This window comes from Lethenteron reissneri, chromosome 42 (assembly GCF_015708825.2).
Source record: "Lethenteron reissneri isolate LAM-NWPU_2019-01 chromosome 42, ASM1570882v1, whole genome shotgun sequence".
In the NCBI taxonomy this organism is placed as follows: domain Eukaryota; kingdom Metazoa; phylum Chordata; class Hyperoartia; order Petromyzontiformes; family Petromyzontidae; genus Lethenteron; species Lethenteron reissneri.
The window spans coordinates 11,763,979-11,782,166 of record NC_083820.1 but is presented as its reverse complement, the minus strand read 5'-3'; the positions used below and the strand labels follow the sequence as shown (position 1 = coordinate 11,782,166).

Sequence of the window (18,188 nt, the reverse complement as noted above, 5' to 3'; positions counted from 1 at the left end):
CCAAGACAGAGGTTCTCTGCAAGCCATCTGGCTATCATGAGAGATTCGTTCATGAGGCGATCCACATATACAAACACAGAGACAATTTCAACCGAGAAGATGGATTCTGGCTTAGCAATCATTGGAAGGACGTAATAAACCATTTCGGATCTTAACTGATTGTGTTCACGTTTACGGTGACTTTCAGACCACGTTCCACTCACTGGCATGGTGCAGTGTGCAGAGTAATGTATGGTGTCGTAATTGTACAGTAAACATATAGCAGTATGATACACATTAGGGTGGGTATAATAATACATAGTGTTATATTAAAATGGATAAGGCAGCAACTGCAGCAGCAGCAGCAAGTGCAGCAGCAGCAAGTGCAGCAGCAGCAAGTGCAGCAGCGGCAGCAACTGCAGCAGCAGCAGCAACTGCAGCAGCAGCAGAAACTGCAGCAGCAGCAGCAACTGCTGCAGCAGCAGTAACTGCAGCTCCCTTTGATGCTGTTAATCCTGCATAATGCACATGCATATGCAGTACTAATCACATTCCTGCATTTCCCATAAATATGCTAAATTCCTTTTGATATGCAAATTCCGTTGTCAATGCGCCCAGCTTATATATATGCTCCAAGCTCGTGTGCTGTTTCATTCAGACTCTGTCGCCTCGACGGACCTGGTTTTCACCTGAGGACGGCTGCTTGCGTTGTGGCCGAAACGTCGTGAGAATTGTTTTATTATGTTTTATTTTTATTATTTTATTACTTCCCTTCTACGTGACTTTACCGAAAGAACCAAGAAGATGAATCCCTGCAGTCACGAAAGCTTTAAATCGAAAATTATTATATTTTTGCATCTAAATGCATCCGTAGCATTTTATGTACAAAAAATTGTGGAAAATTGAGCATTGGGGCATTTCTCATCTCTATTGGAAATGACAAATTAACATGCTCTATCCATAGGACAACCACTGTTGACTTCCAATATTACCAATCAAAAAGGCAAAGCAATACACATTATAAGTGGCACCTCCACTTAGCGCAGTTGGCTATGTACGGTGTGAAAGAAGTTTAACATACAATAAGCAAGGGGACACATGTTTAGATTATATTACCCCGTTTTGGTTAAGTGTTTTGATCTGGCGAATGGTGTTTTACAGATTATCATAGACCTCTTCTCATTCCGGAGAAATGTAACCGACAGCGTGCTGCTGGCACGGCTGCATCCAGAGCCCAACTTGTGGCGTGTGCTGGTGGAGGGTGAGTTACACATGCACGTTTTGTTAAAACAGTTAAATCAAGCAGAAACAAATCATTATGCATGGTTTCTGTAAGGCTTTCCAACATGTATTTGCCCTCAGTAGTATTTAATCAGTGATATCGAACAACATCGCGCATGACATCATGGAGAGGTGAGGTGCTCACATGACGTGCGATGTCATCGGATTGGCTGACGAAGCCGATACATTAGCGCTGGTTTTAATCGCATATTTTTGGGCAACGATTTGGTGATTTGGTTCTTTTTCTGTAGGATAAATTCCTAAAAGCAAGCACAACTTTAATGCAGTTTTAGTTTTTACATTGGATAATTTTTACATGCGTTATTGTGAAAATCATGTTACCATTATGCAAACTTAAAGAAAAAAGACAAACCAACAAAAACAGCATTTCATATTGTAGACACATTTCAGCTAATCGGTGAACTGAGTAAATATTTTCTTGTAAACGTATAAGCCAATTATAATTGTTGGTCATTCTCAGTGCACTGCAGACTAAAACGTTGATTTATACTTTAGTCCGAGCTTTCACTCATTAATTTTTCCTCTTCATCATCTTGCTTTGATGGGTCGTCCGAGACATCACACTTAATAATTTTCTTCAACTTAGTCTTCACTGACAAAAAAAAATACTTTTGTTTTCACTACCAATTTCGTGAACAAAATTAACACATCAGGGTAGCAGCAGCAACCGCAGCAGCAATAGCAGCTTCTTCTTCTCCTGCTTCCTGCAGATGGCTTCCCAGAGGCGGAGGCGAGCTTCCTGCGAAGTCACGGCCACAATGTGGTGAGGAGCAGGGGATCCCTGGGCGTCACGCACGTCGTCCGTCGCCTCAACGATAACATCCGGGGCGTGGAGGACCCCCGCGCGGGACGAGCGCTGCCTTGAGCCCGGCATGGCACGGGTCCCCCCCCCGCTCCTTCCTCCTCTCGCCACCAACCTTCCCTCCACCTCTTATGCCCAAAATCCTTGTAAACATAGCTTCAGTTTTACGATAATTGTTTTAAAATATATATATTTGTGGGTATAACGAGCTGCTTTCTTACATGAGAAATGAACTCAGTTTTTGATCCTTTTAAACAATTTCATATTTCACCCCTATTTTTATTGCATTAGCAATTACGCCATTCCCCAGGGACTAGTACACGTAGGAATCCTTCATCTGGGAATGTTTTCATTTATCCTTGATTTTTAAGCACGGTGTTTAGTTATAGTTGATAAGATTTTTTTGGTGGGTTCTTATAAAGTCAATATGTAATTTGCGCCCTGTCAACCCGTTTTAGTATTCATGCCTGCTTTTAAAGATCGAGGCATTTAAAATTCATTTAGCCCTGCTCCACACAGCCTTTCCTAGAAGCCGGTCAGACCCAGTACAAGTGTATTAGCTAATTATTAAAACTATGCTGGTTAAGGATGGTATGAACGTGATAATATTGTCCAGTGTGTTCTCTGCTTAAAACAGGTGATGTGACAGACAATACGGAACCCTGTGGAGCAGTCTCGTACGCAATCGATGAATCGGACCAACTCAGCCAATGTATTAAATAGCATATGACTTGCTTAATTAGCTCAAGTGAGGTGAGCCAATGAAGGTTCATGCAAGGTTATATTAGTCTATATCCGAGCTGATACTGGCCACAGGTGCAAGGTGGAATTTAAAGCCCTGTAAGAGGTCCCTTGACTGGACCATATAATTATAAGAACAGTTTGGCCTGCTCAGGGAGGAGAAAGGAACTGCAAATTTAGCGGTGCCTTTCAAAAACGTCAGATTAGCATGACCATATTTGCTTTCTGGAGATCATCATTCACCCAGATTGTTTAAAAATAGTTTACTGTGAATGTTTGTCAAAAAAACCCTATATTTAGCACTTCAGACTTTGGTAGTTATTTTAAGATATAATTTAGCCATTTCTATAACCTGATGGGATAACCCAACAGGCTTCATGTATTTGTGGTTGTAGTAACTCGTTTATGGGAAGTCGCAGGCTCGGCTCCCTGTACAGTCATCACAGTTATTCGGGCTGCCTGCTGCTGCTGTCCACAATCGAAGTGTTGGGCTTACACGGTGGCTCGCCACACACTGGTGGGGAGAAGCTGCATGCTTAAATGTTTAGGGCTGCAAATTGACACTGCTTTAGAGTCGCCAAATGAACCTGTGGATTTCACAACTTTCCAACTTTATCTGTTGCCAATTCAAAGTGTGTTTAATAGTTGACAGAATTGACAGTGGTTGGCCTGCGATAATCATTGGCTATTGGGACAACTTTCTGTAAAATTCTGGTTTTGTTAGATATTTAAATAATCATCAGCTCTTAACATTTATCAACGACGTTGACATTTTTCACATCCTAATTGCAATCCAAATTATTTATTAACTGCTTGCAAATATTTTTTTTTTATGAATCAGTCATGTCTTAATGCATTAGATGTACCATACAGGTGATTGGCTATAAGAGTGTTGTGTTCCTTATGGCAGTTGTAGCAATCGAAATGCAGTGTATGAATAGAAACCACCCAGTGCTTGATGCTTTTGGGTATTTATAGCTGAAATGTTTTGCACGTTGTGCCCACTGCTGCTAAAGTGGCTTGAGTATGTTGCTTTTCACACTGACGAGAAATGCACCTGTACCGTTGCTATTTGTGATTTGCATTTACAGGTGGCATTACGTGTGATGCGTTAAATCTTGGGCACTACAACTAAAGTGTGGTACTTTGAGTTGCAGAAATATTTATTTTATTATGGCCATTCCATTGCATATGTTAATTTTGAAATAGTTTAAAACGTGCAGAGTACTGGGATACAGTTTAGACTATTGCGTGCAATTGGCTTTCAAAAAAAATTAATCCAGCATTAATGTCTTAGTCGTGTTGTAATGTGTTCTTTACAATGCACAGTTGCATCCATGAACAGAGGGAAAGGTCTAGCACACTCCGTTGTGCTATACAGCAGGTGTGCAAAGGTTGCAAAGTGCCGGAGTGTAAATGGGGAAATTGGACGGAATGGTGCATCCACTTGTCCTTTTTCTGCTGGCACATCTGAGCCGAGCTGGGCCGAGCCGGGCATCGCGGGTCATTGTTCCCACTGCAGAAGCAGAGCTGTGCCACTCGCATCACCATGTGTGACGCAATGACTCTATACCGGAGCAACGTACTTGTCGTGGGTTCGATTGGGGTGCACACAACTTGGAGGCGACACTATTAACGCATAACCAACGGGAACGTTGTAGACAGGATGCTGACCACTGTTCCTAATCTCACTAACACTCGCGGAGGGAATACTACATAACATGACCAGGGCAGGTTAACGGGCTTGCCTGGTCACGAAGGTCGGAGCCTGGAGCATTGATGGCGTCTTCATCCCGGGGTCGAACAGCCCCTCTTCTCTGTTCACACCCTGCTTATAACTCCCGTGGCGTGGCCAGCTCTGCCCCAGGCCATGCCCCCCTTCTCGATCCTTTTGGAAGGTCTGGGCCTCCAACCACGTGACCCCCCCAAGCTCCCCTCTGGGGCCCTCGCCCCCCTTTATCCAGTCGCGTGTCCTGTTGTGATCACGCAGTGTCACGGCCTGGCACGATCCCCGTGACACCCGCCTACAGTACCCATATCGAGCTAACACAGTAGTGACGTCGTATGTCACTAAATACATACCGACTGATGCCATATGCATTGAATGCGCCATTAAACCTGGCCCGGCTTGGCAATCGGGAAGATCTGATGTTTTGTGAGGCTAGCATTATTATGGTTTGGTTCCGGCAAATTGCCAGCAGGAAACCACGTGACAGCCCTGTGCTGGCTCAAGATGTGCCGGTGGGTAATGGAGTATTGGGGAACAGACGGGGGAGTTTACCGGCGCCACTGACCTGGGCCTCCCTGGAGCCCGGCATGACGTGGCTGGAGCACGGCCTCCCAACAAAGCACGAAGCAGCGCAGAGCCATTGGACTGCCACACCCTCCCGTGGTGGCTTGCCGGGAAAATGCGCAGTCCACCTCTTCAGCTCTGTATGCTTAATTGCCGTTAGTGAATGAGCATGGTACATTTTTTTTTTGCTGTGTTTTAAACAGCATGGCATCTGACCCTGTATCTCACTTGGCAATGTGTTGTTTCACTGATGTGTGTGCTATTGCTATGCCAGGTAAAAAAAAAAACTGAAGTAAAAAAAATAAAGTATTAAAAACACTCGCTGTGGCTGGTTGATTTATCATTACTTTATTGTCAATGGTTTCTCAAAATAAAACTTTCACATCATGCTTTGAGAGACGAGATGGGTTAAGTAATTCAAAGATGAAATTACAGTATGTTTAATAAGTGGCTGTAGATGTGCAATCCATCACTGCTCAAAATGTAGAGACAAGCACCAAATGTTAAATTATATAAAGCTGGGGAATTTATTTTTCTAACTTCATAATCGGCAAGCTGTCGCTTTGAGGCAACAACTGGCAAGCTTGCTGTTTGGCAGAAAACCCCATTGTAACTTTATGTACATGTTTACATCACCAATGTCTGAAAAAATATATATCTACATAAGTACAAAAATTCTGTTGTCCAAATTTAATTATCTCTTTACATAACCGTTTTTGTAGGGACACTATATTTAATACTCTTTGGTTCTTTCGGTAAAGACACGTTGGTAGAGAAAAAAAAAAATCACGTTTCGATCGCAACACAAGCGGTCGTCCTCAGGCGTAAAAAATAATCCAGCAGTGGAGGACGACCACTTGTGTTGCGACCGAAACGTCGTGATATTTTTTTACCTACGTGACGACCAAAAGAACCAAAGTATGGATTCCTGCAGTTACGAAAGCTTCAAATCAAGACTATATTTAAGTAACAATACAATGGGTGAGAGCAGATGGTGACTGCGCCTATTCTGAAAGTCACTGAACCAATAGTTCTAGTTCAGCTTAGCTAAGCTCCAGTGTCACAGCTAACAAAACTCACATCAGACAAACACATTGAAGACATACACCATCACACCTTGCTCCACCATCCGGCTAAGGTGCCTCACGTTTGGAGCGAGAGTAACACGACACCAGTAATTACACTGAATTTTTCACGTGAAAATAGACTGCTATGGTTTTCAAAATGTACAGTTATATTTTATTTACATCGTTGTGTAGTTTCTGCATGTGTTGTTCTGGTCTCTGCTACTGCATTGCACCTTGGAAAAAAGTAAAATTTTGGTTTCTGCTCCAAACACCATAACAGCACAAGCTCCACAACCGTCTAGCATGTTGGACTTCCTGCTTCTGTACAAGGGCAGAATGTGACGTCTGGGGTATGTAGTTGCTGTTGTCTTTTATACAGAAATATTTAGACAAAAAATACAGGAGCAAAAATGTGTTTTAAGATTAAATAATCCTATGTAGCACGATAATTCAAGTATATATTGGCTGTCAGTACATTTGTTTTATGCAAACTGCCTTCGTGGGTAACTTCATATTTAAGCCACTGCAAAGGCGGGTAAGAATGCTGAAGTTGATCAATTTAGCACAAATGCGAAGTTTGATTTTCTTCATTGTAAATGAGGCAAATTTAAAAGTCCTTCGAAGATAAATGTTCATATGCATATGAAAAAATACTACGGATTTTTTTTTCTGTGAAGCCTTGATATAACAATGCCCATTCACATCCATGAGTATGAATATCTAACAGTTTACCTGGACAAGAAGCATCTAAGGAATGGCAGTACTTCTGAAAATCAGCAAATCCCAAAAAACATTACAGCATACTCTTAATTTTTATTTTACATCTCTCTCTTGCAAGATGGTGCAAATGAGGATATTAAATGCACTAATTGCAAAAAACCCGACGTATATCTGTGCATAATTTTCCAGTTAATGACGAAAAAGCTCGAGTGCAAACAAAATTTCCAGCTCCCTACTTAACTTCCTACGAGGAACGGATTCAAAACAATCCACATGTAACCTATATCCCAGTTATCGTGGCATGATCCTCACACATTTCATGAACAATGCTAAAGGTCATTCCTGACCAGGCGGGGGTTCTCGCAGGTCACATTCCCCACCAGTGTGACCAATTCAACGAAGGGCAATGACTGACAGCACCACGGTTGGAGAAGGGGGCAACGACGGGGTCACGTGTATTCCATCTTGGCGATGTAGGTGGCCGGTACGTAACCCTGCCGGCCCTCGCTCTCCACCAGCCACCAGTCCTGGTTCCCAGAGGCGTCACGGAACTGCACGATGCGCACTCGCTGCCTGGTTCGCAGAGACATCTCTTCCGCTCCGCGCGCTTCGAACGCGTACACGGCGTAATAGACCTGCGGGAGAGCGCGGTCAGTCAGATACGCCGCAGTCAGTCACGTGTGCCACAAAACAACCCCCCCCCCCTGTAGCTTCAGGTTGGCTGGAGGGGGCTGAAGCTCCTGCTGCTAAAGGCTCAGCCCCACTTCTAAATTATTAGTGATTTCAGCTTTTCACAACCATGTGTTTTTCAACTGTATGGCATCTTGCAGTCAAACGCTTAAAATGTATTCTGTAAACTTGGGTCGGTTTGACCCGGATCCTCGTGCAATATTTATTTTCCAGATATTGCCACTAGATGGCAGCCTATATATCGCGTGTGTTTGTGTGGCCCACAAAAGCAACAGTCGCGTGAAATATCGGGACCGACTACGAGAGGGCATCGCGGCAACGGCTGTGAAATTATATGAAAAAATAAGAATGGGTTTTACCCTTTCTGCCAATAAAACAGGTGTTAAGATGTTCAAACCGAATCTTATTTTTTCATACTTTTATACTGCAAAAAAAGAGTCCCATTTTGTGGTTGTGAAAGCGTTAATCGATGGGAGTCGCAGCTTTTCCTCGCATACACGGAGAGTGCGAGCAGAATTGCATGACAGATAAAAGCAGTGGCCGAACATTTGTTTAAAACATTGACTGTGGCGTGCAACCCCCCCCCCCCCCAAGTTTTGTATGTCCCCCCCCTCCCATTTAAATAAGGTGATGCTGCCAGAGGGGTGACGTGCAGCCTCTCGCCCATGCATGCACATGTTGCGCAAACACAAGCATGCAGCAATGCAAAGACGTTCTCGGAAAGAGTGAAAAAAATTCACCAGGGGATGCATCAAATAGAATACATATGAAAAGCACTTAACATGATGTCAGATTCATCTTCTTGGTTCTTTCGGTAAAGTCACGTAGAAGGGAAGTAATAAAATAATAAAAATAAAACATAATAAAATATTATTTTATTACTTCCCTTCTACGTGACTTTACCGAAAGAACCAAGAAGATGAATCCCTGCAGTCACGAAAGCTTTAAATCGAAATGATGTCAGATTGTCAACGAAATGACAGGCAACCAATTTTCACGGATTCAGTGTCGCAGGCAGCTAAATAGTCTGCCCAGATGGGTTTAACTCCATTCAATATGTGTGCCAGGTTTTAATTTTATATTTCCATGGCGCTTTCCATACATTGGATTTCTCTGCCATCATGCAGACTGCCTGTGTAGCGTTACATGTATTGGTGGCGTCTTGGTGGGAAAAAGCACATCGCACCCAGCCTTCAAGCCCATAGCAGTTAAACACCTTTGCATTAATACAAAATACAATGTTAGGGTCACAGCACAGTGTCTTACTATCACCTTAATATGGTGAGAGTAAGGAAATAATTTTCTGTTAGGAGAATGAAGCCACAGCAACGTATGTTCCTCACATATTAAATATTCATTAATAAAGGATGTCCTGTTAGTACAACCAAGGCACGTCAATGTACACGTCTCTCAGTGTGCCATGTAGCAACAGAGCCCTTACTACACACTTGTCCCAAGCACCTCGGAAGGTGACAGTTCCTCAGGCCAGATAGCAAAACGTTGGTGGAAGTTTTAATTTTTTTATACATTTATATAGGTACACAAGTCTCAGTCACTTTATTCACCTTGTGCTCCACCAATAAGGACAAGAGGGCATAAAGGTCGGTGCTAAGGCAACTGGAGACACAAACTCACATCTTTTCCTTTCCTCCTCACACCAGGTTTAGTCCTGGGTGCGTGGCGAGCAGCCTGGACCGGGATAATGCGACACGAACATTAACACCGATGTGCATGAGCCACTCCACATTCACACGCGGCGGGCATCCGAGCGTTCGACCACACCCACCGCTCCGCGGATCACACGTGCTAATTGTCGCAGCACTTTCCGCATAAAAACAAACAAAACTACAATTAGTCAATACACTTAGCGCGCCATTGTGGAACGTTTCACGCGTGCCAAATTGGCAACAGAGCCATCCCTGCTGGGATCTTTACCTGTTGGCCTTCCTTGTGGGTGGAGCAGTCCCACTGTTCGTCCTGCAGACTCTGGGAACGGATGGGAATTCTCGCCTCCTCCGCACCGGTGCCGTGCGCCATCCTCGTCACGTCCAGCGACGTCTGCCGCTCACACCAGCCGGACTCGGACCTCCTCCCGGCTTGCAGCGTAGCGTCCTGGTCGACGGTCGCCCAGCTGCTCTCCCCACTTGGCCTGGGCCCCCCGTGCGAGCTGCCGCTCTGGCCGCCTCCATGTCTGCACGGGCCCTGGCGAGGGGGTGTGCCCTCACATTGGCTGTCCAGTGTGACCATGGTGTCGGCAAAATGGGGCGTCTGGGACATCGTGCGATCTTCTTCCAGGGAGACCAGTCGCTCCACCGTGCGACTGGTAGTGCAGTCCGTCCTTGCAGTTTGATGGCTCGTGCCGCCTTGGTTTCTAATGCTGCCTCGGCCGCTGCCATTCCTCTGCAGCGACGTGCTGTCTTCAGTCTGATCGCCACTCGCTACGTGGCTCTGCAGTGGATAAACACAGCACAATCAACATTAACACTGCCTTATCATTAGACATCACATTACGCTTGCCAACACAGTGATCTAACGACCTTGTCATTAGACCGATCATGGGAGATGGATAACAGAACGTGAAAAAGGCTGAAGTGCAGCCTTGCAATTACTTGCTCATGCCATTGGTAATGGGAGGACCACCACCCAAGGGAGCTCTAGAGAGGCTGTTTAGAGGACATTTGGCCTACTCTTCCATCCTGACCAACGAGCACCCACACTTCACCCCATCACACGCAACACTCCAAAAGACTAACTGTGGTGTACACATTTATACTGCTGGGTGAACAATATACAGGGTGGCCCAAAAGTTATGACAAATAGGGTTATTTCATTTATTTTAACACCGACATTAAAACATTTTAATTGTTTATTCTTTAAGTCAATATTTTATCGATTACCATTATTACTATCTATTTTTATTCTTCCTGTGGGGTCACCTCAAATCCGTCATTTACAAAACTCGATCAAGAACCACGAATGAATTGAGACAAAACATAATTGACGAATCTTCAACCTGTAATCTTTAAAGTCCTAAATTAATTTCAAACGAGAATTCATGTTTTCATGAATGTTAATGGGATTAATGTGGAATATTTGTGAAAATAAATTAAATAACCCAGTGTGATTTGTTAAAATAAATATAACTCTGTGTGTCCTGACTTTGGGGCCAACCTGTATAACGATAACATTTTGGTAATAATGCTTCTTCAGAGCCATATATTGTAGGCCGAGGAAGATCACGAGACAAAATCACTTCTGGGGTCACTTCAACAGGGTCACCGCCTCTCGCCCAGCACCACCAAAGAACCCCTTCGCATTTTCAAACGGGTCAGAGTCTCCTTTGCACGTCTATCGCCCACGCACACCTGAGGTTTTTTGAGGAAGGTTGCGCTCGTGCGAGCTGTGCCGACGCTCAGCTGGCAGGAGGTGTCGCTGTTCTGTCGGCTTAGGAGCGGCGAGGGGTGCTCTGGGGGCTGGCCACTCCACGCCGAGGAGCCGCTGCTCTGGGTGGAAGAGCTGCTGTTCTGCCTGCAACCAACGGCGGCACCGGTTTGGAGAATTACATTCGGAATCAGAATCGTTATTTATACTGAAAGGAATCCTTTGTGTTGTCGAGCTCTTTTTCACAGACGTCCAGTAGGGGCACGGGTAAGAACATTACAACAACAAACACGACAAAGACACGATAGTAGTGCAAGTACAGGGAAAGTAAACAAATCACCCAAAATATACAAATTAAACTAAACCATCCCCATACTACCAGGCAAAGCCCAGTGAGGTGTTAACTTACTTTTTCAGAAGCGACCTGGCCACAAATGATAGCGAAACAAAGTGGCTTAGCAAGTGGAAATTTATAGAAGCTAAATAATCAAAATAATCTCAATGCATGTGTTAAGTATTATAAAGAAAAATTAAATGCATTTTGGCCATTCTCAATCCATCAATGGATGAATGCTTTCTCATGCCGTGGTCAGAGGTGTTTTTTTTTACAACACTTAAATACGTTGGTCATTGCGGGTTGTTGAAGTGGAGGGATGGCAGACTGTTCTCATAACTTCACCACTGATATTAGCCGTGGCTGCCAATCGAACTCGCTAACCACTGTACCACCACTCCAACCCCAAGTTTCATACACGGCACGGTAAACGCCAATCGAGATATTGTAAATTGTATTGTTTGTTCTTGTAACTTGCCGACCCACCCCTCCTGGACATGTGAAAAAGAGCTTCATATCTCATCGGATTCCTCAAGATCAAATAAAGATTCTAATTATGAAAAAAAGTGATAAAATAAAATTGAATGTCAAAAACTCTACAGGGATAGTTAAGTGGTGTGATGCTACAGTACAGATACCCCACCAGATAAAAACGACACCTTATTCTCATCTGAACAACTGATTGGATATTATAAAAAAAGATGGCTCTGCATTTTACACAGGACAAAGTTAAAAGATGTAATACATGTATTGAAAATTGGTGGGAGTTATGAAGTCTCTTTGAAATTAAATTCTGTTTTGTCCAATTTCTTCCGATTTATTTCTGGAGGGATATCTACAAATGGATCACCGTGAACGTCCTGGTCTAATAACAGTCGTGTATGTGCATAGATGTATAATGCCAAGTGCATATAGTACAAGGTTTAACATAATTACCAGTGTGCAGAGCAAGTTAGGAGCACGTTAAGAAGATAGGTCAATTTATCATAGGTAAAATTTACTACAAGTAAAATAAATCGAGTGGACATGGGCAGGAAGCGTCATGAGAACAACGGATGAGACGAGAGACAAAAACCAACGATGGAGTGGAGACTGAGAGACGGGAAGAGAAGCAAGGGGAGATGGCAGCAGCTAAATGACACCGCAGGGTTCCGAAGGCGTGACTGGACAGGAGCAGCTGGCAAAAGGAAGGGATGGAGGAACATGTAGGCCAATGCCATGCAGCGGGAAGTCACAGGATGACAACAACAACAACTCGAGTGTTGAACTTACCTGGTAAGGATGGGCGAGGAGTGTGGGGATCGCGTTGGCACAGACTCGGCCGAAGATTGGCTGCTCACAGAGGTAGCCGATTGGCTGGTGCGTGGGCTGTAGGGCCGCAGGAAGGAGCTGTACACAAACCCTTGTGCCACTTTGTATTGCCAATGAGTGGAAGGAAAAGAAGAGGGAACAAACCATTAATTTGTCTACAATAAACATCTCATACAGACTGATTCACAGATATATTTTGTTGTACATCTTGACCGTATGCTTTCCCACCAGCCACATGGTACAGGTATAATTGTGAATTCATCTGTGGATAAATGCTAGGCATATTACTATGCATAATTTCTTGCATTAAAATTAAGTTTTTCACTGAGAATCCACGTATTGCTCACGCTAATGTGTATGATAATGGTGTTAACAAAACTGCACAAAAGGAGACAAAAAACACAGAATCGATACAAATGCAATGGTGAAAAAACAAATATATAAAATATTTTTTTGAATCAAACCATGACCCCAAATCGCAACAATTCATTAAAGAGCTGTTGGGAGTAACGGATCATCTTCATGTGATAAATAAGAATACTGAAAAGGAATAACAGTACAATACAAAACAGACAGGTCAAATGCACGCCCTCAAGTGTACTGATACAGGTGCTGGCGCCTTGGGTGCATCTTCATAGGTGTAGGTGAATTGGCCGGGTGTTGTTTGGGAGTCCGGCCACATTCTCCCATCGCTGATGATGTCGTATGAAGGAACAGGAACATTTTAAAGTATTGCAAAATTGTGAGAATTGTGTTTAAACTTAAAGGTAAGGCGAATAATTAATAATAGGCTAGGCACGTCGTTAAATGCTTACACAAGTGTCGATTTAATGTATTTGCTTATGTCGGGTGGTGGAGGGTTTCAAGACACATTTGGCAAGATCATGAGGTGGCCTAACCAAACAAAAACTATGATTAATTTCACAGTTTAACGTTAAATTTGTATATATCTTGTTAAGTTTCAGAGATGCTGTTACTGGGCAATGAGTACAGTGGACACAAAATGTTCCTTCTCATGAACAACTGTTAACCAATCAGCTTTGCAATGGCTGGCAGCTAAATCTGCATGTGTGCTGGTGAAAATGTCAGGGGGTGTTGTACAGTTGGCTGGTGGATGACGGTGAACGTGGATCCCGACCCACACAAGAATTGCGACATCCCCGCGGTTGCCCCTGCAATGCACGGATCGGACAAATTACCCAGGACACCTGAACGGCAACAGCCTTTGCCCAATGGCGGAGCCAGGATTTTCAGGTAGAGGGGGCAACCCCTCCAGCAGTAAAAAATGATAGGAGTTGTTAGTAAGTAAGGACTTGTCCCTTGCTTTTTATACGATGCGTTTGCGGAGATGGCGCGGCCATCAATTGAGGGTCGAATTAGAACCGTGTGTGATTGTCATCGTGCTCGCTGAAGGCAAATGCCTTCAGGGAAGTTGTGTACTGTATACGCAACTGCGCACAATTCTGTGAGTCACTTATAACTGCTTTGCCGTTACTTATTGCCAATTATGGACTCAGACTATTATCCTATCATTTCATAGAGACGCTGGCACGTAATAATATGCTACACAGTGGCAGTGGGGGTCGCAAAATGCCGATTTATTACAAAAAAACCCCAATGATCCGATCGAAATTCGGGATTTCGATCGGATCATTGGGGGGGCACGTGCCACCCCACCCCGCACTGGCTCCGCCAGTGCCTTTGCCCACCCGGTCATAAGAGGTCACCCACGGCTGGCGCAATGGTCCTTTGCTGACTATACGTGCCGATTGAATTGCGCGATTGGTCCGAGCAATATGGGTACCCCCGAGGCCGACAAACCAGTACGGCTGGCTGCGGCACCCACATGTGTGCTGGTGAAATGTCCGGGTGTGCGGGCGTGCACGTACCCCCGTTGCTGACGAACCAGCGGCGATGGCTGCCCATGGGATCCTGCTGCTTGATGACGGCGACGAGCTCGCCTTCGCTCAGCGCCAGGTCCAGATCCTGCGCCACGTTCACTTTGCGATCGAGAACGAAGAGGCGATCGGGCGGGAAAGCGCGCCAGCAGCTGCGAGCGGCCCGAGTCCGTCTGTGTACTGCCGGTCGTCGCCTGAACAGCGCACCCCGGTGTAGATTTTGTTCACACATTTAGTCACGGAAATGCCAGTCAATTCAGTAGTATTATTTTGCAGCCAATAATGATTATGAGTGAATGGAAATAAAAAAAACGTGGCGATGACAAGGATGACCTCCCACCAAAGCAGGAGTATGCTGAGACAAAGTGAAGAATCAGTCTAAGATAATATAGTAAAGACATTAGAGACTGCAGTGTGCAAGGAAGACCACAAATGATAATTGGCTGTACTGTATAGAAAAATATTTACCAAGATAAATAATTGGCTGATGTTAATAATGGGGGGACAACCCTTTCACGCCCCTCTCTATCAAGATGAATAACTAAGAGACTTTGACGACATGTTTGACTGCTTTAGAAGTTTAAATAAGAGAATGGCAATGCTGATTAGATTGCTTTTAACAGAGTTGCTGAGCACAGGACGAAAGGCCCAAAACATAAAATGGCCAGCAACAAACATCACGATCACAGTTGAAATAGATAAGAGTTGTTTACACGTTTCTTGAATTAAGCAAGGTTATCGTAAGAGTTTGGGAACAGAGATCGTAGTAGGGAGTGAAGCAGAAAGAGTAGTGTTTTGACCTGCAGTGTGGTGGTTGAGTGTGCGAGTGTGTTGTTGTGGCCTGCAGTGTGGTGCCGGTTGGCCACAGTATCGATGAGATGAAACAGTCAGTCTGGTAGACACGGGTGGAGGAATCGACGAGTCAAGTTAACGGTGTTCACGGCAGTAGCGACAGAAGAGCGATAAGGATAATTGAACACCGGCCACATTAAACCGAGCGCCGTCGGGTGACATGGCGAGTGGGTTCCGGGGACCGGGTCCTACCAGGATGCCGGACAGCCTGGAGGCAGTGCGGCGGTCCATGCTGTGCCGTCCGTCAAGCCCACGGCGCAAACTGTCCGGCGGGTCGCACATGAAGCTGAAGCGCTGCAGCTCAGCGAGTGCGTGCATGTGCCGCGCACCAAACGCACCCTGCTGCTCCGCCTGCAACAGACGCAGAGACACCCCCCCGGTGTAGCCTTTAACGTTGCTGTTCGCGAGCGGCTATGAAGGCCGGCACCGTGCACAATGAGCTGCGGTGTGTCTAGCACCACGCTCGGCTGCCTTTATCTCCCCTGTGCTGATGTTAACATAGTAATATGTATAATATTCATGTTTCTTTTTTTTACATAGTGTAGTCATTCATGCATATTGAGTCTTAAAAATCGCTGAAGAACCACAGACAAGCTGGAAGGCAGCAGCCAGGCAGTGAGCTGATCCTAACAATTGCAGAAGTGCTGCAGTGCTCTATATATTAATAATGTTTTTAATCACCATTTATTAAGGCTGAGTAAACCTAGGGGAGGCCCAGCACCAGTTTCAGATATCACTCACGACTGATGTTGGCGGTGGCTGGCAATCGAACCCGTTATCGATGCGTTCACAGCAATTGTAATGCTTAACGCAAGATGACAGTGCCGCCGTGTCCGTTTGCCCGTTTGTCATTGTCCATTTGCTTTTTAATACAACAATGCTTCCTGTGCAGCCAGCCTCGGAAACAAAACCCGATGTACTGTACGAGTTATTAATTCTTCCAAGAGCTGTTTGCAAAATGGGACTTCAATAGAAACTATTTTTATAATACAATGCACTGCTGTTTACATAATAACTCCTACCCTCAGTGTAGATTAAGTTTCACCACCGTTATGCGCAGTTGCACGTGCGATCAGCTCATCCGGAATGCGCCCCCTTCACCGTCAGACTGAGCCTGGACAGCGCTTGGAGGGGTTACCGCCATGCACAAACGCGCTGTCATGGGGCTTGCAGGGCTTGGCAGCAGAGAGCAGCGCTGGATAAATCCTTTGTTACGTTCGACTCCTATGCTCCCCGCCTTCACTAAAACGCACTGACCAGGGTAGAGTAACGGCCTTGACCCGAACGCTGTGGGCAGGTCCTCATCCAGCAGTGGATTGACTATCGGTCTGTACATCTACATAAGGGCCCAGCGAGACAAATGTGTCATGTGCGGGGAGCACTGGGATGCATAAAAATCAAATACGGTATAAAAACAATAATTCGGGAAAAAAATGGTGTGTAGAACTCTATTCTTTTCCTGTGCATAATGCTTTTACTCATCACAGTCCAAGGAAACGCACGATGAGATTGTGTACGAAAGGACAAGATGACGACACGGTCCTGGTACGCACCTTTCTGGGTAAGGCACGGGGGGGGGGGGGGGGGCACGAGGTATGGGGCAGGGAGACACGAGGCACCGAGACACGAGGCACGGAGACACGGGGCACGGCACCAAGTGGCACACCTGTACGTCGAGGGGCTGCAGCTGCTGGAGGATGGCGAGGACGAGGTCGCGGTGCACCGCCACGAGGTTGCGCGCTGCAGCTCCCAGCAAAGCCTGCCCTCCTGCTCTCAGCAAGGGCAGCTCCTCCAACAGCTGGGCATTGAGGGCAACGTAGTCCTTCTGGGTGGCCTGCAAGGGGGGGGGAGGGAGTTGGCGATCCAATAATTTATTAGTTCAATTTGATTTATTTTAGTTTCATAGTTGTACTCCACAATTTTATTTCTCACGCTTATCTGCCTCAGCAATGTAGGTCAGTTACATTTATTTTATTGAAATATTAAATGGGCCCAGGAATGCACTACCAGGGGGATTGAACCTTGTCCTAAAAAAAAACCTTCCCACGATGCATTGTGCCAGCAATACTTTCAAAAATTAACTTTTAATATAAGTTCGTGTATTTTGTAATACTTTTGATGTAAATTGTTTATCTGCTACTTAATCATTACTTTCAGCGAGCTATTCATATGACCGTTTCAAAATTGGTCATCAAAAACTGTTTATAAAATGTCAATTCATCAGGTCCATGAGTCAAGTCTCCAACTCGTATTCACTCTTACTGGCCTCTTTATATATTGCCCAAATGTCACCTGCATATTCTTTACTTTTAAGGACACAATGTTACTGATAAATGTGTTCAGTTTATTTGTCAATATTATTAACACAATAGCAGAAGGAAATGCATCCTCCATCTTGAGTGCCAGAGGTACAATTATATTATCTTAATTACATAACTATGGCATTTTACAAAAATAACAGTAAATCAACACTGGCCAAAAAAGTCAACCCTTACAATCATTATATTTGTTTCTGCACTTAATTTTGATAAATTGCAGCTGTGTTTACCTAACAGCAAACAAACAATGTTCATTAATCACAAACTTAAAAGCAAATACTCTCCAGAAAAGTTCAGTATAATTACACATATTCATCTATTATGCAATGCTTTTCAACATATTTACTCTTGGGAGTAAGTAATTATTAGTAGGGAAGCCGATGTTGGCTGTCAGGGCAAAAAATAATTCATATTTGCAAATAATGTGTTGTTCTGCAACATGTCTCCCAAGATTTGGGCAACCCTTTAATATGGCTGGTGTTCGAGGGGGAAGTCCCAAA

General features: G+C 44.6%; 2 protein-coding genes across 3 annotated transcripts in view; one reads left to right on the top strand and one right to left on the bottom strand.

The window, feature by feature from the left end:
• Positions 1-5,438, top strand: part of GGT7 (gamma-glutamyltransferase 7) — a 28,109-nt gene extending 22,671 nt beyond the window's left edge. For both annotated transcript variants that reach the window (XM_061569152.1, XM_061569151.1), the window contains exons 15-16: positions 1,141-1,240; positions 1,992-5,438. In XM_061569152.1, the coding sequence (XP_061425136.1) occupies positions 1,141-1,240; positions 1,992-2,146 (255 nt within the window). In that variant the 3' untranslated portion in view covers positions 2,147-5,438. The remainder of the gene's footprint in view (positions 1-1,140; positions 1,241-1,991) is intronic.
• Positions 5,439-5,999: 561 nt separating this feature from the next.
• The window catches only part of LOC133353048 (dynamin-binding protein-like), a 40,040-nt gene continuing 27,851 nt past the window's right edge, over positions 6,000-18,188 (bottom strand). The window contains 9 exon segments of the mRNA XM_061569141.1: positions 6,000-7,539; positions 9,230-9,283; positions 9,530-10,042; positions 10,960-11,122; positions 12,582-12,720; positions 14,510-14,657; positions 14,659-14,712; positions 15,563-15,721; positions 17,037-17,204. Of these exon segments, the coding sequence (XP_061425125.1) occupies positions 7,354-7,539; positions 9,230-9,283; positions 9,530-10,042; positions 10,960-11,122; positions 12,582-12,720; positions 14,510-14,657; positions 14,659-14,712; positions 15,563-15,721; positions 17,037-17,204 (1,584 nt within the window). The 3' untranslated portion in view covers positions 6,000-7,353.